Genomic DNA, 22,608 nt, shown 5'->3' on the forward strand with positions numbered 1-22,608 from the left:
ACCTCTCACAATACAACTTTAACATAGTAGGATGTCCTGTTACTTTATCCTCTACAGTAAAAGACCTGGGTGTTATACTAGACTGTAACCTGTCTTTTGAAAATCATATTTCATATGTTACAAGAACAGCCTTTTTCCACCTTAGAAACATTGCTAAGCTACATAACATGCTATCAGTTTCTGATGCAGAAAAATTAGTTCATGCATTCATGACCTCGAGACTAGATTACTGTAATGCTTTGTTGGCCGGTTGTCCTGCGTCCTCAATAAACAAGCTACAGTTAGTCCAAAATGCCGCCGCTAGAGTTCTTACTAGATCAAGAAAATATGATCATATAACACCAATTTTATCATCACTGCATTGGTTACCTATAAAGTTCCGTATTAATTACAAGGTATTGCTACTGACTTATAAAGCCCTAAATGACTAAACAAGCATTGATGTATTATTTTAATTTAATACTGTGAAGCTGCTTTGATACAATCTGTATTGTGAAAAGCGCTATATAAATAAAATTGACTTGACTTGAAAACTGCAGTGAACAAAAGACAGTCTCAAAAACAGTTTGAAATCGCTGGTGTTTCTGACGTCACAAACTACCTTGTAACCAATCAGATCAACGTGTGATCGTCAACCAGAGACGGACTCTCCTCCACAGACTGCTTTCAAGAGAATCATTGGTTTCATTTCACGTGTCCTGAAGTGTAATAAAAGCGCTTTAAAAGCCTCGTAATTAAAGGCTAAATCCACAGTCAACACCCGTCCCAGCGGCGTATCGCTCCTGCTGAACGAGTGCATCAAACCCCGATCAGGGAACAGAGGAACCCGCAGATTGAAGAGGATCACACACACACACACAACCCAGAACATCATGTCCTACACACCTCTGAATAAATAGGCATGACAAATATAACAGTTGTTTGATTGTAATGAAGTGCTTTAATTGGCTGATGAAACATCGACAGATCACTGTAATGTTGTTTTCTTGACAAGAACATGTCCAGGTGATATTTCACACACACAAAAAAACAATAATAAATACAAATATTTTGCTCCCCATTTTTAGGATCATTAATCCAAATCCTAATCAGGAAAAAAATGCTGAAATGTAAAAAAAGAAAGAAAAAAAGATTAACATATAAAATATACGTAATGATATTTATGTTCTGCCATAACAAAAAAAAATACGATTCTCTAAATCATATTGAAACACTTTCTAATGCTAACGACTTATATAACAATGAGCAAATTTCAGATGATGATGACTTAATGACTTAATAAATATGAGTTTCTAACACAAATATGTCATAATGAGAATCTTTCCCGTAAACGTGATTTAACATATCAATGAGTAACTTTCTTGAAATTACATTAATTGCATTGAACGTCGAACATCTCATGAGAAACTAAGTTTTTGTTATGAGACATTATTTCATTATTAGAGTTTCTCATTATTATGAGCCATAATTAAAAAAAATTCTCCCCTAAATTTTACTACATAAAATTGAGAAACTTTCTCATAATTATGAATGAATGAGACACTGAGCTGTAACTATGAAAAAGTTTCTCATTAGTATGTGCATTTTTCAGAATAAGCCAGGCTTCTTTATTTTTCTTTATATTTTAGGGTGAACTGGACATGTTTTTATGAGATTCACTTTAATAAGACCTTTGATCAGACAAGAAAGAGAATATTAACACAAAACCCACATGCAACAGCATGATCACAGTTATAAAAAGACAAAGACATTTCTTTTAATAAATAACACTGGATTAGATCAGATTGGCGAAGGAACCGCCCCCTCGGGGAGCTCTGACTTCTGATTGGTCTCAGAGAGCAAACGCCTCATTAATATTCATTTACATTCCATAGGTGAGTTCCATGTGACTTTACTGGACACAATAACATCTGACATCAAGAGTAAAACAGAAACAGAGAAAGCTACATATCAAAGTCTCCCAACGCTCTGTGTGTGTGTGTGTCTTGTGTTATGAAAAGGCTTTGTGTTTATGTGGAGGCATGACCTGAAGATATATACGTCTGAATGGAGTGCAGTGACAGTGTGTGTGTGAGTGTGTGTGTTCATCGCGGTGGTCTGGACTGACACACACAGTCACATCTCTCATGATGCTGCAGGTAAATCTCCTCCAGAACCCAGCGAGTGTGTGTTCTCTTCTTGTAGAAATTCGACCCCGGGGAAAACTTCAGCACCTGAAGACACACACACACATGAAATATTTAATGATCATTTTTGAACTATAAAAGCTATATTTAAAAATCAAATATAGAAAAATAAGATTAAAAACAATCTGTCATTTTTGACCGACATGCAAAAAGTACCAGAGGTTTAATATAATTTAATATTTAAATTTTCATTATTTAATAATCTTATTTTTATTATATTTATTTTTTTATTTTTCAATGAAATGATTGTTCTGTATTTTAGTTGAATAATGTTTTTTTTAATGTAATATTTTGTATTTTGGGGGGATTTTATGGTACTAAATTATATTTACGCTGTATAATCCATTTATTCACTTTTTGAGCATAGACAAACATTTAATTTCCAACTTAAACTCATAAATCATGAATGCTTCAGAGCGACAGACTTCAGTTTGATCTCTTTTCAAAGACGACACTTGACAGATTATTGCTGGAGTGAAAAAAAGTATAAAAAGTGTAATAATTTACAATAAATATATAATAAATATTTACAAATTTACATTTATTGTTATGAAAAATGCACAAAAATACCATTTTAAATTTTTACATGGAAAATATAATTTCCAAAATACGTATTACTCTAAAACCGAGAAAATCAAAGCCATAAATCTAAACAAGTTGTGTTCAAATGTAAGCCTGATATCTCAAAAAATGAGCTTTCAGTGAGATTGTGTTCGGCTGCAGTACCAAACGCTTCCACTAGAGGAAATTCGTTTCACATTCGTTTCCAATGCGAATGTGAGTGTGACTATTTTTTTTCTCGACCATTTCACCTTTTTGAATAATGTCCTTGATTTTATTTATTTTTATTTTTTGTTCACACACAGCAAGTGCGAAAACCTTTACCAAGTTTTGTACCATTCCGATGAAGTAAAAAAATTCGGTAAAAAAAACGACAGAACGGCACCAGTAATAGTTCATTAAAAAATATGCACAACCTTTCTAAACACAATGAAACTCAAAAGCAATGCTCTGGGTTCATTACAAACTCTATCAACATCAATAAATACATAAAACAGTTGATCTGTGGTCATCAACTTTATGTTGTGACAATAATTTCCATTTGCTTACAGTAAATTAGTTAACTAGATCAATTAGCATGAAAGGTTACACTTTATTTTAAGGTGTCATTGTTACAGTGTAATTATATATTTAAGTACTGAGTAATATTAATGAACTACATGTAGGCCTACTTACTATAGGATTAGGGTTTGGTTGAGGGTTAGTTGCATGTAATTATGCATAATTTACTGTTATTACTATGGTAAGTACATGTAACATATGCAACAAGGACACTGTAAAATAAAGTGTTACCGCATTAAATAATGAAAAATACTTCTAAAAGATTTATTAATCTTAGTTAACTCCTGGCAGGGAAAGAGTTAATGTCAATATATTATTAAAATCAAGGGTTGTATCTGTTAATATTATTTAATAGACCTAAATTGATGAACTAATTATTCATTTATTAATCCTGGCTCATGTTAATTAACAAAAATACAAATGTATTGCTCATTTGTAGTTGATGTTAGATAATGCGCTAACTGGCAAAAAAAAAAAAAAAAAAAAAAATATATATATATATATATATATATATTTCACATTGTTCTTTTAAATGAGTTTAAATCAGTTTTGCATGCATTACTGTAACTACGACTTCTGCTTTCTGTAAATAAAAATCTGCATGATTTTCTGCTGATGGATATCAGGAAACATCCGCTGTTAAACTCCAGTCATTATCTGGAATGTTCCGGGTTTGTTCTTCACAGTAATAACTGAAGCACACACTGATGCACTGATGAGTATCTGGAGACTCGAGATGTTCGCTCGATCACGGCCGGAAGTAAACCAGATTTATTCTGCGATTTGTCGTCATTGATTCGCTTTCCAATCGATATCTGTCCTTGACCTTTAACCTCTGGATGCCTCGTGCTCTGTACTGAAGCTCATATATCGTGTGAGAGTGTGTGTGAGTAATGTGATGTGATGGATGTGTGTGTGAGTAAGTGTGAGAGAGAGTGAGTGCGCACGTATGTGTGTGTGTGTGTGTGTGTGTGTGTGTGTGCGCATGTGTGTGTGAGTAAGTGTGTGTGAGAGTGTGAGTGAGAGTGTGTGAGTGAGAATGAGTGAGTGTGAGTGTGAGTGAGAGTGTGTGAGTGCGTCTGTGAGGGAGAGAGTGTGCATGTGTGTGTGTGTGTGTGTGTGTGTGTGTGAGAGAGAGAGTGCATGTGTGTGTATGTGTGTGTGAGAGAGAGTGCGTGTGTGTGTGCGTGAGAGAGTGTGCATGTGTGTGTGTGTGTGTGTGTGTGTGTGTGTGTGAGAGAGTGTGCGTGCGTGCGTGTGTGTGAGAGAGAGAGTGCGCATGTGTGTATGTGTGAGAGAGAGTGCATGTGTGTGTATATGAGAGAGAGAGAGTGCGTGTGTGTGTGCGTGAGAGAGAGTGCATGTGTGTGTCTGTGTGTGTGTGTGTGAGAGAGAGAGTGTGCGTGTGTGAGAGAGAGAGTGCGCGTGTGTGTGTGAGAGAGAGTGTGTGTGTGTGTGTGTGTGTGTGTGCGTGTGTGTGTGCGTGTGTGTGTGTGAGAGAGAGTGTGCACGTGTGTGTGTGTGTGTGTGTGTGTGTGTGTGTGTGTGTGCAGTTGTGGTGGTCTCACATTAGTCAGCACTGACAGCTGGAGCCAATCACATTTAGCAGATGTTGCCGTGGGTAACCGTCTGTTATTCTACCCAATGAACGTTTCCTGACGGCTCTGTGACAGCTGTCAATCACCGGGTCATGCTGATGTCAGCTTGGAGATTACAGAAACTACGACTCCCAGAATGCCTCAAATGTCCCATGAGGCTTCACTCAGATCCTCAACACTAGACTGGGTTCAGGCTGAAGATTACTGAAGTCTCTGTGTCTAATTGGGTTAATAATTGATTAAGTTAATAGAGTTAAACAGAATAGTGGACAGCTTTATACACTACCTCTCATTTCATTAGTAGTTAAAGAAACAGTATATTATACATTTTTTGTATAAAATATTTTATGTAATATAATAAATATAATATTAAATTTAATTATAAATATTTTAATTAATTATGCCAGTGATTACCTCATTTACCACGTGTTACCCAAAAAACTACATATTTGGGGAAAAATAAAACCACAGATGAGTTTGTAGTTTTGTGTGTGTGTGTGTGTGTGTGTGTGTGTGTGTGTGTGTGGAGCTGATAAGGACAGAGAGGAACACACACTTTACTTGCTCAGACTCCACAGAAAAAAACACTCTAATTTTGACACACACACTTCAACATGTTTAACCTCTGACTTTTACTTCATACTTGAGCACATTATTCCAGTATCTGTGCTTTTTTTTTATTTATTTAACTTTTTTATTTATTTAACACTTTATTTTAAGGTGTTTTTGTTAGTGTAATTCTACAGTTAATTACTGACTAATATTAATAAACAACATGTACTTTCTATAGGTTAGAATTTGTTTTAGATTTAGTTGCATGTAATTATGTGTAATTTAATGTTATTCCTATAATAAGCACACGTGTGACAAGGACACTGGAAAATAAAGTGTTGCCAAGTATTTTTATGTTGGGAAAATATACTTGACTACATTCTGAAGCATAATATTGTACTTTTTACTCATAAAAACCACAGACATAATATAGAGAGCAGACGCCCAATAGGGTAATAGCGTCCGCAAACTCGTCCGCAAACTAATAGAAAACAACCAAAACAATCCTAGGTTTTTATTTAGCACCGTGGCTAGACGAACAAATAAACAGATGTCACCTGAACAAAATATTCCGTTACAGTTTAGTAGTAATGATTTCATGAACTTCTTCACTGAGAAAATAGAAAACATCAGAACCACAATTGTAAACGTTCAATCCTCAATCGCACCTTATAATTCAACCTCAATTATCCCCCCACAAGAACAATTACAGTGCTTTACAACTATAGAACAAAAAGAGTTAAATAAACTTATCACTTCATCTAAAACAACAACATGTTTATTAGATCCTATACCAACTAAACTACTGAAAGAAGTGTTACCTATAGTGGAAGAGCCTCTCCTCAATATTATTAACTCATCTTTATCTTTAGGTCATGTTCCAAGAACATTTAAACTGGCAGTTATAAAACCTCTCATTAAGAAACCACAATTAGACCCGCATAATCTAGCAAATTATAGACCCATTTCAAATCTACCTTTTATGTCTAAATTACTAGAAAAAGTTGTGTCCACTCAACTGGGCTCTTTCTTGCAAGAAAATGATATCTATGAAAAGTTTCAGTCAGGATTCAGGCCGCATCATAGCACTGAAACTGCGCTCGTTAAAATCACAAATGATTTACTTTTAGCTTCTGACCAAGGCTGCATCTCAATACTAGTTTTACTTGATCTAAGTGCTGCGTTCGATACTATAGATCACACAATACTCTTAGATCGACTACAAAATTATACTGGTGTTCAAGGACAAGCATTAAGTTGGTTCAGATCATACTTATCTGACCGCTACCATTTTGTTTATTTAAATGGAGAAAAATCGATTATAATTCCAGTAAACTATGGAGTGCCGCAGGGATCTGTGTTAGGCCCTCTGCTATTCTCAATATATATGATGCCACTTGGAAATATTATAAGGAAACATTGAATTAGTTTCCATTGTTATGCTGATGACACTCAAATATATATTTCATCATGGCCAGATGAAAACGCTAAATTATCCAAATTGACAGAGTGTGTTAAAGATATAAAAGATTGGATGACGCGCAATTTTCTTTTATTAAATCCAGACAAGACAGAGGTACTAATCATCGGTTCAAAAAACCGCCCACAAAACCTCTCACACTACAACTTTGACATCGTAGGATGTCCTGTTACTTTATCCTCTACAGTAAAAGACCTGGGTGTTATACTAGACTGCAACCTGTCTTTTGAAAATCATATTTCATATGTTACAAGAACAGCCTTTTTTCACTTTAGAAACATTGCTAAGCTACGTAATATGCTATCAGTTTCTGATGCAGAAAAATTAGTTCATGCATTCATGACCTCGAGACTAGATTACTGTAATGCTTTATTAGCCGGTTGTCCTGCATCCTCAATAAACAAGTTACAGTTGGTCCAAAATGCAGCCGCTAGAGTTCTTACTAGATCAAGAAAATATGATCATATAACACCAATTTTATCATCACTACATTGGTTACCTATAAAGTTCCGTATTAATTACAAGGTATTGCTACTGACTTATAAAGCCCTAAACGGTTTAGCTCCAGTCTATTTAACGGATCTTCTATCGCCCTATAATCCATCGCGCTCTTTAAGATCACTAAATTCGAGGCTTTTGGTCATACCTAGGATATCCAGATCCACCAAAGGAGGGAGAGCATTTTCACATTTAGCTCCAAAACTCTGGAATAGTCTTCCTGATACTGTTCGTTACTCGGACTCGCTCTCCCAGTTTAAAACTAGATTAAAGACGCATCTCTTCAGCCAGGCATTCATATAATACTTTTAATCTTACAGTTCAAACTACAATCCAACCTCTAGTTCATAAACGCCAGAGGAGAACTGGCCCCCGACTGAGCCTGGGTTCTCCCAAGGTTGTTTTTTTTCTCCATTAGGTCACCTGATGGAGTTTTTTGGTTCTTTGCCACTGTTGCCTTTGGCTTGCTCAGTTGGGGATATTTGGGATATTTAATTTAATTAATCAATCAACAATACTATTGATCAGCATTACCAAACGTGGACATTTTCCACTAGAAACAAGCATTTATGTATTATTTTAATTTAATACTGTGAAGCTGCTTTGATACAATCTGTATTGTGAAAAGCGCTATATAAATAAACTTGACTTGACTATTGGCCGCTGAGAAATGCGTCCGCCATCTTAAACCGGTCATACTCTGTACAGCATATTCCTGCTGAAATCGGTGGACCATCGCAAACAGGGCTTGGGGGATTACTTTTCACAAGTAAGATTTAACATTACCGTATTATTGGTTGTATTTTGTGAATAGAATATTACCAGAGAGTTGAGAAGGAGCAAGGATCTTTGATATTACTGTACTGAAATCGGTTTACTGCACCGGCCGGTGTTCACCCGGCTATGAACTGACTTGATAAGTCATATTCTGACTTAGATTACAACTGACACAAGAATGCTATTGCAGAAATAAAACAAATATTACTGGAATAACATTGGCCAGCGAATTGGCACAGACTGTATTATCAGTGTTGGGCAGTCGCTACTTGTAGCTTAGCTAGTAACTTAGTATTTTGGTGGTAGCTTCATTATTTCCTGTGTGTGTGTGTGTGTGTGTGTGTGTGTGTGTGTGTGTGACAGAGAGCGTCAAATATAAAAAGCTTCAAGTAGACTCTAATATAATATAATCATATATTGTTTCTTCAACTTATTAAAATATCTGACTTTACTGCCACTATCTGTTTCTGCTTCTCTATCATATTTATAGTGTGTGATTTGCAAAATACCTATCATAGCCTATATGTGACCCTGGACCACTAAACCAGTCACATGGGTCATTTTTTGGAAATTGAGATTTATACATAACCTGAAAGCTGAATAAATAATCTTTCCATTGATGTGTGGTCTGTCAGGATAGGACAATATTTGGCAGAGATACAACTATTGAAAATCTGGAATCTGAGGGTGCAAAAAAATCTAAACATTGAGAAAATCTCCTTTAAAGTTGTTCATTTATATTGGCGATTGTGCAGCATTCACTCACACAAATACATATTTTATATGTAAGCAATAAGGTACGAGAGGCTGTGCTGTGTCGTGAATAATTAACGGCTGAAGGGCGTTGTAAGGCACGACGCGAAGCGGAGTAACACCTTCAGCCGTTACTTATTCATCATACAGCACTTGCCTCGAGTACCTTATTGCTTTTATAAAACGGTTGCCACACAATACAAATATTAAAGCCGAAAAATATTACAAATACAAAAATATAACTTTCATGAAGTAAAATCACTAAAGGCATTCCTTCCGCTGGAAAAAATAGTCCCTGACCGTAAACAGAAACAGAAGTTACATACATTATTTCGCCAATAGATGGTGGCAAAGACTGTCTTATGAATGAGTCAGTCGGTAGAGAAGACTTTTATATTGAAAAGACTCAAACTTGTTTTCACGGAGAAGGAAGACGCAACTGACAGATGACACGGGAAACCCCTTAACGGTTAACTGTTAAAAGGACAAGATATCCAGCGGACATTCAAACGGAATATTTTATTATGAATATAGGACTGACCTGAAGGAAAATGCAATGTCTACTGTGAATGCAGGTAACTTTACACTCGCTTTCTCGATCTCTCACAATACTCCACTATAGCTTCAATGGACAATATCAATGAGATCGCACATGTGTTTAAGTTGCTAAGAGTGGTTGCTAGGGGTGTTGTAGTGATACATAGAACCATTGGGTGAAGCGGTCATAGCCGTGTTTTATCGTGAATAAAGCACAGCTATTGACCAATCAGAATCAAGGATTGAAACTAACCGTTTTATATATTTACGGTAGGAAATTTACTAAACGTCTTCATGGAACATGATCTTTACTTAATATCCTCATGATTTTTGGCATAAAAGAAAAATCGATAATTTTGACCCATACAATGTATTGTTGGCGATTGCCACAAATATACCCGTGCGACTGGTTTTGTGATCCAGTCCAGTTCCCAGTTTTGATCTCGGACGTCTGGTCACTTTATATCATATATCAGAATATTCTATTACTGTTAAGCCCACTATGAAAATTAAAATACGCCGAACCATGTGTCCTGTATCATAGCTACATGTATGACCTTTGCAAAATAAAGGTGACTTGAGTTCTTCGTCCACCACTGGAAGTGAGTTTGTGGGCGGGACTACATGTTTGACTGACCAATGGCAGATGGAGGGAGTGTTTGGGTAAACCCGAAGCAGTGCATTGTGGGATACCTCGTGCAGTTTCTTGACGGTCTTCCCGGCACTGCAGCTGCAGGAGTTCCAGTTGTCGGTCCCGCAGGCGCAGTTCCCGCCGCAGCGCTGGACCAGGAGGCATCGTGGGAAGAACACGGCGTTGGTGGCCTTCAGCTCCTCGCGCAGGTTGACCGAGAAGTTTCGCGGGGTGCAGCTGTACTGCTTCACGTCATCATAGAGGCGGTCCAGATCCACTGAGGGCGACAGAGACGAGAGTTCAACACACCGTAACATAACGAAGGTTTGCAGAGAGACTGTTAAAGCACAGCAAACTCATCCTGATCACTTCATCCTCTGCTCTCGGCAAAGCTGTTCAAAAGCTACAGTGTCTTAACTTTGTCAGGGCTGCAAGGTCATTGTGTGTGTGTGTGTGTGTGTGTGTGTGTATTTTGCAGACAACATTCCAGTGTGCGTTTTTTTATTTTTTTCCTCACTTATGACTCACATAATCACAATCTGTTCTGGATGGACAGAGCGGAAGGAGGTATAGATGAAGAGACGGGAGGAAATCACCTCTGTCTGCCTCATAAAACACCAGTGAATGGTTAACAGTGCCCGTCTCTGCTGTGTGTGTGTGTGTGTGTGTGTGAGAGAGTGTGTGTGTGTGTGTGTGAGAGTGTGTGAGAGAGTGGGTGTCTATGAATGTCTGTGACTGTGTGTGAGAGAGAGACTCACGCTTGTGTGTGCGGTCGCTGTGGTAAGCTTGTGGTCTATAGTGTGTGTGTGTGTGTGTGTGTGTGTGAGAGAGAGAGAGAGAGAGAGAGACTCACGCTTGTGTGTGCGGTCGCTGTGGTAAGCTCGTGGTCTGTAGTGTGTGTGTGTGTGTGTATGTGTGTGTGTGAGAGAGAGAGAGAGAGAGAGAGACTCACGCTTGTGTGTGCGGTCGCTGTGGTAAGCTCGTGGTCTGTAGTGTGTGTGTGTGTGTGTGTACAGCTGCTCCAGGTCCTCCTGCCAGGTGAAGGGGTTCAGGTGTCTCAGTAACTCCTCCACGGTGCTCACGCTCGCGATCTCGTTGTCCAGCGCAGACGCAGAAAGAGGAGAATCCGTCCCAGATAACCCAACAAGATCCTGCAGGAATACACACGAGACGACGGATGAACACACTCACACTTCTGCATCAAAGAGCAGCGTCAACATCCTGATAAACATCTGAGAGTTACTAAACACAAACTACTGAGTTGGTAACTTGAGTTACGTAATCAGATTACTTCTTCAAGTAACTAGTAAAGTAACGCATTTTCTGTAAAGCTGCTTTGATTACGTAACTCAAGTTACTTGTAATGAGTTAATTATATTAAATTCACATTTATTTGTATAGCGCTTTTCACAATACACATCATTTCAGATTTTACTTTTTCAAGTAACTAGTAAAGTAACGCATTACTTTTAAAATTTACAACAAAATATCTGAGTTACTTTTTCAAATAAGTACCGCAAGTTACTTTGTTTTCCCATTTATTGACTGACAGAAGTGCAGAAGCACTGTGTGTGTGTGTGTGTGTGTGTGTAAACACGATGGTTATTGTAGTTCTAGACTAAATGTGAGCGTACATTTACTCCTCTCACTTGATAAAAAAAAGATTCAATATTCCTCAAAATGAATAAAATCAGTGAAATGCAGAATCAGAATACTATGCAAACCTCCAATAACTATGTTAAATAAAACATACATTTTTATGCATTTAATCTCACTTTATTGACCAATGTACCTGCTCTTGACCTCCGATGATTCAGTTGATTTTTTTTGTTTTTATTGGTAAAGTAAGTGTTAAACTTTTTTCTCCTGCATCCTATTCTTCCGTTATCCAGGATTATAGCAGAATCTGCATTTCCTTCAGCCTGAGATTTATTATTTCACTTTTGGTGTGAAAGGGTCTTTACATTTGCCCAAAAATAAACTTTTTTGTTATAACAAAAGAAAAGAAAAAAGGATAGCCCAGGTGGAAAAAAAAAATAACGGCAAAAGTAACATAATGCATTACTTTTCTAAAAAAGTAACTAAGTACATGGTTCCCACACCTTGGTTAACTTCATATTCAAGGACCTTTCAAGGACTTTCAGGTCCAATACCCTCAAATTCAAGGACTTAATGTGGGGACACATTTTACGTGAGAGCAAGGTTACATCGTGTTAGCTCGTAAGACACATTGTTACAGTTTTCATGTGTCAAACACAACTATGCAAAAAAGCTTCTTTTTTTTGCGTTTTTTTTTTTTTTTTTTTGGCCATATGACAGAGATCTGATATTCTATTTGTCGTATTTCTGTTTTGCATAAAACTGAAGAATATTCGGTACATCCTATACTGTATTATAAAATGATCTGACATTAACTGCATGGATTTTATTGAAAAGAGCTTAGGCTCATGTAACCAGAAGTTTTAAGATATATGAATATGCTTTTAAGTTTTTCTTGCCTCATGGGTTTACACTACCTTAACAAGCATTCTTTGTAATCTTCTTTGGTGAGTCAAATATCTTGAAAATGTATGATCTATCCATCATAACTTGCATTTTCCAGGCATTGCGTTTCAGCGGTTTCAGCCTATTTTTGCAATGTTTCCCGGTGTGTCTGTAAAACGTTGAGGCACCATCGTAGTAGTTTCGTGCGCGCATGAACGGCATGGCAATGTACAACACAAAGTACCTCATGGGGGAAACACTAATAATTATAAATGCGCGTAACTAACGTAAATCAAGCAAGCTAGTATGCATAGGCCACGAAGTGTTGGCGAAATAACACATTAGTGGACCGGAGGGAATAATATGGAATTTTTTCCAGAAAACTTCTTGCATAAATTAAATTCAAGCACTTTCAAGCAACTTTACAGGGCCTTGAATTTATATATTTTTTAGATTCACAAACTTTCAAGGATTTCAAGGACCCATGGGAACCCTGTAAGTAACGCAATTAGTTACTTTTTAAGGGAGTAACGTAATATTGTAATGCATTACTTTTCAAAGCAACTTTCCCCAACACTGGTTGGAAATACTTACTGATGTCACTGTAACGGCTTCCCAGTTGGTCATAGATGCGAGAGGTGAGCTGTCCTGAAAAACAGATTTCAAACTTTAGTTTCATTCATTTTTCACAGACACGTTGGTATTCATTGAGCATCAGTGCCGGAGGAACTCTGGGAAAGTCATTATCTGCTCTGATAAATCCTGTGTTGAAACACTCTTGACATTCAGCAGCACAAACACAATCACACTCAGCAAACGCTCGGATTACACCCATCACTCATGATGTCATCGTGAGGGGGCGGAGCTACGGACATCACAGCGCTGGCATTTAAAACCAGCGGTAAACGTCAACGCTAAAGGTGAACGTTATACAACACGAATTAACAAGACCATCAATCCAAGTCCACTGTTACACACCAATAATGAAGAGAGAGAGAGAGAGAGAGAGAGAGATGGACAGAACTAACCTTAAACTTCATCAGGTGGAAGAGGGAAGTTTATTTGGACAGACCCTCGAGCAAGTCTACTCAGATCCATAGACCACAATGCACCATGATTGTGACATCACAACAGATCGCACTAGACCTCAAAGAATTTGCTGATTTTCTATCAGAGTTAGTACTGGCTGCAGATAAAGTCCTAATTGTTGGTGATTTTAATATACATGTAGATAACGAAAAAGATGCATTGGGATTGGCATTTAAAGAGATTCGTAACTCTATTGGAGTTAGACAACATGTGTCAGGACCTACTCATCGTCGTAATCATACTCTAGATCTAATATTATCACACGGAATAGATGTTGATGCCGTTGAAATTCTGCAGCAGAGCGATGACATCTCAGATCATTATCTAGTCTCGTGTAAATTACATTTAGCCAAGGCTGCAAAGCCGACTCCGTGTTACAAACATGTTAGACCTATCACTTCTACCACTAAAGATTGCTTTATTAATAATCTTCCTGATCAGTTTTATCATCTCAGCATCCCGGATAGCCTAGAAGAACTCGATATTGCGACTGAAACTTTTAACTCTCTTTTCCAGCACTTTAGACACAGTTGCTCCGTTGCGCTTAAAGAAGATTAAAGAAAATAGTCCAACGCCGTGGTACAACGAGCACACTCTGGCCCTTAAGAGAGCAGCCAGAAAAATGGAGCGCAACTGGAAGAAAACAAAACTAGAGGTATTTCGGATTTCATGGAAAGAGACCTCGATTGCATACAGAGAGGCCTTAAAAGCTGCTAGATCTGCTTATTTTTCAACCCTATTAGAAGAAAATAAACAAAACACTAGATATTTATTTGAAATAGTGGCGAAACTAACGAAAAATAAAGCTTTTCAAGCAGCACAGCAGTAATGACTTTATGAACTTCTTCACTTACAAGATTGATAATATCAGGGAGAAAATTATAACTATGCAACCATCTACTACAGTATCGCATCAGGCAGTGCATTGTAGTCTCCCTAAGGAAAAATTTGATTCATTCATTGCTATAGAAGAGGAAGAATTCGCTAAACTCGTTAAACCATCTAAATCGACAACATGTATGTTAGCCCCTATATCGACTAAGCTACTGAAAGAGATGCTTCCAGAGGTCACAGATCCTCTTCTTAATATCATTAATTCATCTTTATCATTAGGATATATATCAAAAACTTTTAAGCTGGCTATGATTAAACCGCTTGTTAAAAAACCGCAACTTGATCGTACAGAATTAGTCAATTACAGGCCGATCTCAAATCTACCCTTTCTGTCAAAGATACTAGAAAAGGCGGTATCCTCACAACTATGTTCCTTTTTAGAAAGAAATGATATCTGCGAGGATTTCCAGTCAGGATTTAGACCATATCATAGTTTTCTGAGACAGCTCTCATTAGAGTCACAAATGATAAGATGCTTTTATCATCCGATCGTGGTTGTATCTCTCTATTAGTGTTACTCGATCTTAGTGCTGCATGTGATACTATCAACCACAACATTTTTTTAAATAAACTCGAAAACTATGTTGGCATTAGTGGAATTGCACTAGCATGGTTTAAATCATTATCCACCATTATCAGTTTGTAGCAGTAAATGCAGAGATGGACGAAGTACACAACTTCCTTACTTGAGTGAAAGTATAGATACTACTGGTCAAATATTACTCCGTTACAAGTAAAAGTTGTAAAGACCTATTTTGACTTAAGTAAAACTACAGAAGTACTCGTTTTTAAAAAATACTTAAGTATCAAAAGTAAAAAGTAAATGTCAATGCATTGTTTTATTATTGTTGCATTGTTGTATGTAATACTTAAAGTACTGTATGCCTCTGAATCTATGCCTGCCTATCAATATCAAATTTATTTCTAGAACACAGTTCCAGTAGTGGCATTGAATGTGAGATTGAATAAGTGCACTCAATAACGTCCACATTGGTTTCGGACAACCAAATGGCTGTTCCCTCTAATATTGCCCAATTTAAAAATTTTTGGCTTTTAGTATGAATATGTTAGCCTTACTGTTATCTATAAGCTAGTGTGCTCCAAAAAAGTGACAAAATTCGCATTTAGAAGACCAAACCCAACGTTGAAAATGAAAATCAGGTTTATGTCAGAATCCAATGTCAGTCGGGTTTTGACGTCAACCCAACTTTTATTTTGAATCAATATCCAACGTCAATCTGACGTCGGGTTCTGATGTCAATCAGATGCAGGGTTCTGACATCAACCCGACTTTCATTTCCAACCAAAATGCAACCCCTGCAACCAAAATCATCCACTGACTGATGTTACTTTCTACTCAAGGACCTTGACAGGTCTTGTAGTGGAGTAAAAAGTACGATATTTGTCTTTCAAATGTAGTGAAGTTAAAGTAAAAAGTTTCCAGAAAAAATAATACTCAAGTAAAGTACAGATACTCAAAAAGTGTACTTAAGTACAGTACTCAAGTAAATGTACTTTGTTACTGTCCACCTCTGAGTAAATGAAGAGATGTCTCATCGATCACAAGTTCAGTATGGCGTACCACAAGGCTCAGTACTAGGACCGTTGCTGTTCACTCTGTACATGCTACCATTAGGAGATATCATTAGGAAACATGGCATTAGTTTTCACTGTTATGCCGACGATACTCAGCTCCATATTTCTTCACGCCCAGACGAAACTTACCAATTCACAAAATTAACGGAATGCATAGCTGATAAACTGGATGACTAGTAATTTCCTACTACTTAATTCTGAAAAAACAGAAATTCTAATTATTGAACAAAAATTTCCTTGCGTAATAACCTAGAATACTGTCTAACACTTGATGGCTGCTCTGTTAAGTCTTCGTCGTCGGTTAGGAACCTGGGTGTGCTCTTTGATACCAATCTTTCATTTGAAAGTCACGTGTCTAGTATCTGTAAAACCGCATTCTTCCATCTTAAAAATATATCTAAATTACGCCATATGCTCTCATTGACAAATGCGGAACAATTAGTTCATGCTTTCATGACATCAAGGCTAGATTATTGTAATGCTCTTATGGGTGGTTGCCCTGCACGCTTAATAAACAAACTACAGCTGGTTCAAAACGCAGCAGCTCGAGTTCTTACCAGAACCAGGAAGTATGACCATATTAGCTCAGTTCTGTCAGCGCTGCACTGGCTCCCTATTAAACATCGTATACATTTTAAAATATTGCTGATTACTTACAAAGCACTAAATGGTTTAGCTCCGCAGTACTTGAGCGAACGCATTATAGTCAAAATTCCAGCCAGTTGATAATACCTAGAATATCAAAATCGTCCGCTGGCGGTAGATCCTTCTCCTATTTAGCACCAAAACTTTGGAACAGTCTTCCTAACATTGTCCGGGAAGCAGACACACTCTGTCAGTTCAAAGCTAGACTAAAACACATATCTTTGGCCTAGTATACACATAACACATTATAGACTTCTATAATTCAATGTGAGGCTGCATAGATCAGGTCATCCAGAACTGGGAACACTTCCCATAAATCCTGATGTACTCGTTACATCATAAGAAGGATGGCGTCTACTCTGTTTATCCTGAGGTTTACCGCAGTCCGCCGGATCCAGGCCGTATCCAGATCTGATGAAGGACCTGCGCCTGAACACGAACCCTGTGAAGGCCTCCTTCCCTTCCCTTTACCTCTGTACAGATAAAGCGTTGTCATTTTATCTGTACAGAGTCACCACATGGCTAAGCGGACGCGATAAATAATTCTGTATTATACATTTTTAAGGCCAGACAAGTAGCTGGTTGAGGGTTGATTTGTAAAAAAGGACTACACGCCTGCGCACATATATATTAAAACGCGCATACCAATGGACTGAACACGTGATGTGCATGTGCGCGACGTCGGTGTTTGCACAGAGGTTTGCGCATAAATAACTGATAATCGTTTGCACCTTGGAAGCTATTTCAGGGAGTGCGTTCTCGAGACACCAGGCACGGATGGGCGGCCGGAGCGGGTTAAGCGTTTTCTGTTAGAGCGGTGTTGTGTTAGCGGCCCCCAAGTTAATAACTAATGATCTTCGCAACGGAAGTGAATCAATCAAAACTAACTTTAGCTGGACAATAACTTTATTCTAGAGCTGCTGTAAAGCCAAAACAATCTCTGTTACTGTAATTTCCTATTATCACTGTAAAACAGCTTTGAAACACTTCATTATTGTTAAAAGCGCTGTATAAATGAAGGTGACTTGACTAAATTAGCCCCACCCCACACAACTCTAGTTATTTTGACATTTAACCGCATTTAATACTTGTAGCCACTCTAAGCTGACTGTTATAGTTTATTGAATTATCATCTTTTTTTTTTTTTTCTCCAACAGCCCAAGCACAGATTTATGTTTTTTGAAGAATAATAATAATATTGGTAACCAAACTAAATAAATAAAATGAAATAAAAACTAAGCAATTTGAAAAGAGTATTAAAATAAAAATAAATGTGCAAAAGTATAATAATCTTGATCTGAAGACTGGCTACTTTAAAGCTCTATTTTTCCCTATTTACTTTTTAACTATTACTTTAAAACCTCCATGATGCTGTGAACACACACACACACACACACACACACACACACACGTTTACTTAGCTATCTAAATGCGGATTCTCCATAGGCGTAATGGTTTTTATACTGTACAAACTGTATTTGTGCGCGTGTGTAACACACACACAGACACAGACACAGACACACACACACACACACACACACACACACACACACACACACACACACACACACACACACACACACACTTCCCTGAGCTGTCACTCTTGTTACATAAATCTGCTCCTGTGGCAATGCAAACAATAGAAGGAGGTCAGAGGTCGTGGGCGGTCTGTTATGATGATGTTTCCCATCAGAGACGCACACACGTCTGTACGGCCCTCTGATGTCTCTCACACACACACACACGCAGCGAGACCTTCTGCTCATGTTCAGCAGAGATGTCCGGAGCAGAGCGGGAATGTGTTAACGTCAGGAATACCGCAGATTCAGGGAATTACACATGACGGATCCGGGTCGAACACACTGAACCTGAAGAGCAGCAGCTGCAGGGTTCAGCGAGAGTCACACACACTTTCTTCATGTCTACCTGGTTGGATTGAGCAAGATTCGTGTTTTTCTGAAGGAAAAACTTGTTTTCATAATCTTTCATCAAAATATAATAACTTGCTCCACCTCTGAAATGACTTCCACTGACAACCACTGAAAAACAACATTATTATAGCAAACCATGCATGCAAAGACAAGAAGGTTATTTTGATTATTACCATTTTTAGTGTATTTTTAATCAAATAAAATGCAGCCTTGGTGAGCAGAAGAAACTTTCTTTCAAAAAAATAATCATATATATTTTAAACTGTAGTTTAAATTCTCATGTGCTGTGCAATGATTAATCGCATTCAAAATAAAAGTTTGTGTTTACATAATATATGTGTGTGTGCTGTGTATAATTATTTTATATATACAAATACACACATATGCATGTATATATTTAAGGAATTTTTGCATGTATATACTTTATATATATTTATACATAATTTATATTATATATAAATATTATATATATATATATATATATATATATATATATAACAATTTTCTCTTAAATATATACATGCATGTGTATTTATATATACAAAATAATTTTACACAGAACACACACATATATTATGTAAACACAAACTTTTATTTTGAATGCGATTAATCGTGATTAATCGTTGACCAGCACTAATTCTAACATTAATAATGTGACCTTTTATGGCAATAAATTAATTTACATGCACTTAATAATCACACATGTAATATCCCTACAACTACATTCATGAAACAATCAAATTTCAATGTTAAAGCAACACTATTTCCCGCTGCATAGAATTATTATATAGAATTATGTCAATGCATTTTTCATTATTTCATTAAAGCTAAATATTTAACTTTAGGTTGGATTTTTAAAAGTTAAATATCACTTTTATACAGGAAAATGAAATCTGTGAAGTAGTTTAGGGAATTATATCATGGATTTTCTCTAAATAACAAAGATAATGAACTCATTTCATGGCTAAAATGTTCTGTAATTCAGGTCAACATGCCTTCAATAGAACAGAAATAAACATAAAAACTAAAAACCCCTCGTGCATCGTTGGTTTACAAAGAACATCAAAGACGCGCATCCTAACAACATTCAAGGAAAGCTCTCTAATTACAATTAAAGATTGAACACACACACACACACACACACGTTTACTTAGCTATCTAAATGCGGACTCTCCATAGATGTAATGGTTTTTATACTGTGTCCTTACACTAAACCTACCCAACACACACACACACACACGCACACGCACACAAACCCTAAACCTACCCAACACACACACACACTAACCCTAACCCTAAACCTACCCAACACACACACACACGCACACTAACCCTAAACCTACCCAACACACACACACACGCACACACTAACCCTAAACCTACCCATCACACACACACACACACACACACACTTCCCTTGTGCATCATTGGTTTACGACAAAGAACATCATCCTAACAACACTGAAGGAAAGCCCTCTAATTACAATTAAAGATCGTGAACAAAAAGACACAATTATGCTTTACAAACACCCCAGAAGAAACAGCGGTGTGTTTTACGGGCTCATCAAACGCCGCTTTAAGGAAGAAGCACATCATCTTCCCCGCAGAAACACTCTCCACATCTGTGTGTGTGTGTCGTTAACCGTAACAAAGGCCCTTAACGAGCGAGCTTTAACGAAGAGTTTTAACATGAGCGATGACAAAACACACTGTTCGCTGTCAGTTCTCGTTATGGACCTTCTCCGTGTGTGTGTGTGTGTGTGTGAGATAAAGACACAGAACTAAACTCTCAGATCTCTCTCTCAGTAAAACACGTTCACACCGAACACTCAGTCTCTCACTTTCTCGAACTGCTTTCTCACGCCTTCATCTCTCTCTGTTTATTCCGTCTCTCTCTTATTCTGCCTCAGGAAGAGAGATGTCTTAATTAAGCCACGTTTTTAAAGTTCATCTGAGGGAAAAGAGCATTTCAGGAGAGAAGAGACGTCAAGGCAAACGTCTGCTGTTACTTTAAAGTCGCCCTGTGGTGAAAATCCAGTTTTTAATGTTGTTTATGTGTCTATGTGGTGTTTTTAATATGCTTTAAGACAAACCATGTGTAAATTCATAAGTCGACAGCATTGCTGAGTATTTCCTCCTTAAAACTGCAGTGAACCAAAGACAGTCTCAAAAACACGCTTTGAAATCGCTGGTGTTTCTGACGTCACAAACTACCTTGTAACCAATCAGATCAACGTGTGATCGTCAACCAGTGGATCTCTGAGCTGAGTGAGTGAGTGGAGGCGGGGCTCATTTGCATATTCATAGAACCGCGTATACTAAATATAGTTACATTAAAGCTATTTTAAGGCATGAAGACATTTTTTTCAAGGAAAAAACGTTTAAATATGTCATTTTGGTGATCAAAGATGAGTTTTAATGGATAAAATTATTGACTTCAGGGGGACTTTAAGTGATCAGACAGGAAGAAAAAGATTATTAGAGCGAGTTTTACACGAAAATCCTATTTCAGGTTTTCCACTTAAAAATGTCATGTTTAATTCAAATGTAAAATTGTTCTTTTTATACAAATATTATTACATTCTAAAATAACTGTTTTCTATGTGAATATATGTTAAAGTGTAATTTATTCCTGTGATCAAAGCTGTATTTCCAGCATCATTACTCCAGTCTTCAGTGTCACATGATCCTTCAGAAATCAGTATAATATGATGATTTGATGATCAAGAAACATTTCCGATTATAATCAGTGTTGAAAACAGATCAAATTTTTGTGGAAACCGTGATACATTTTATTTTTCAGGATTCTTTGATGAACAGAAAGTTCTAAAAGAACAGCATTTATTTGAAATAGATTATTTTGTAACATTATAAATGTCTATAATGTTATTATATTATAAAGATAATTGTCCATTAATCTTGTTTACGTCCAGTGCGGGTGTCTGTTTTAATTCTGTTTCCCAGCATGAGCTCAAATGGAAACAATTTGGCAGATTTCTAAACATATTGCATATTTATGCTAACAGCTAGCACCACATTATTGTCGATTTGGCCTGTGTGGAGAAAAAGCCACGAGGCAAGCAGTCGTAAAGCAGAATGGCGTCAGTCCCAGTGAATACTGTAAAATATTTCTCTGTCCATCTGCTATCGTTCCTCCATCCACTAGCATCCGCTTCACAGACTATAATAAATACATCTGAGGATATCAAATCAAGTATATTTGTATAGCGCTTTTCACAATACAGATTTTATCAAAGCAGCTTCACAGTATTAAATTAAAATAAAATAATACAACAAGGTTTGTTTCTAGTGGAATTTATTGATTGATAGAATAAAAATTAAATATCCCCAAAATATCCCCAACTGAGCAAGCCAAAGGCAACAGTGGCAAGGAACCGAAAAACTCCATCAAGTGACCTAATGGAGAAAAAAAAACCTTGGGAGAACCCAGGCTCAGTCGGGGGCCAGTTCTCCTCTGGCATTTATGAACAAGAGGCCGGATTGTAGTTTGAACTGTAAGATTAACAATATTATATGAATGCCTGGCCGAAAAGATGCGTCTTTAATCTAGTTTTAAACTGGGAGAGCGAGTCCGAGCAACAAACAGTATCAGGAAGACCATTCCAGAGTTTCGGAGCCAAATGTGAAAATGCTCTCCCTCCTTTGGTGGATCTGGATATCCTAGGTATGACCAAAAGCCTCGAATTTAGTGATCTTAAAGAGCGCGATGGATTATAGGGCGATAGAAGATCCGTTAAATAGACTGGAGCTAAACCGTTTAGGGCTTTATAAGTCAGTAGCAATACCTTATAATTAATACGGAACTTTATAGGTA

At 37.2% G+C, this 22,608-nt stretch overlaps 1 protein-coding gene across 3 annotated transcripts in view; it reads right to left on the reverse strand.

Moving 5' to 3' along the window:
• Positions 1-793: 793 nt before the first annotated feature.
• The window catches only part of pdgfd (platelet derived growth factor d), a 36,995-nt gene continuing 15,180 nt past the window's right edge, over positions 794-22,608 (reverse strand). For 2 of the 3 annotated variants that reach the window (XM_084126243.1, XM_084126245.1), the window contains exons 4-7: positions 13,213-13,266; positions 11,087-11,285; positions 10,197-10,411; positions 796-2,213 (exon numbers count right to left, since the gene is read on the reverse strand). In XM_084126243.1, the coding sequence (XP_083982369.1) occupies positions 2,085-2,213; positions 10,197-10,411; positions 11,087-11,285; positions 13,213-13,266 (597 nt within the window). In that variant the 3' untranslated portion in view covers positions 796-2,084. Of the gene's footprint in view, positions 2,214-10,196; positions 10,412-11,086; positions 11,286-13,212; positions 13,267-22,608 lie in introns of all 3 variants that reach the window. The other variant, XM_084126244.1, reaches the window with a different exon arrangement.

The sequence above is a fragment of the Abramis brama genome (assembly GCF_963993115.1).
Source record: "Abramis brama genome assembly, chromosome: 10".
NCBI classification, from domain to species: Eukaryota; Metazoa; Chordata; class Actinopteri; order Cypriniformes; family Leuciscidae; genus Abramis; species Abramis brama.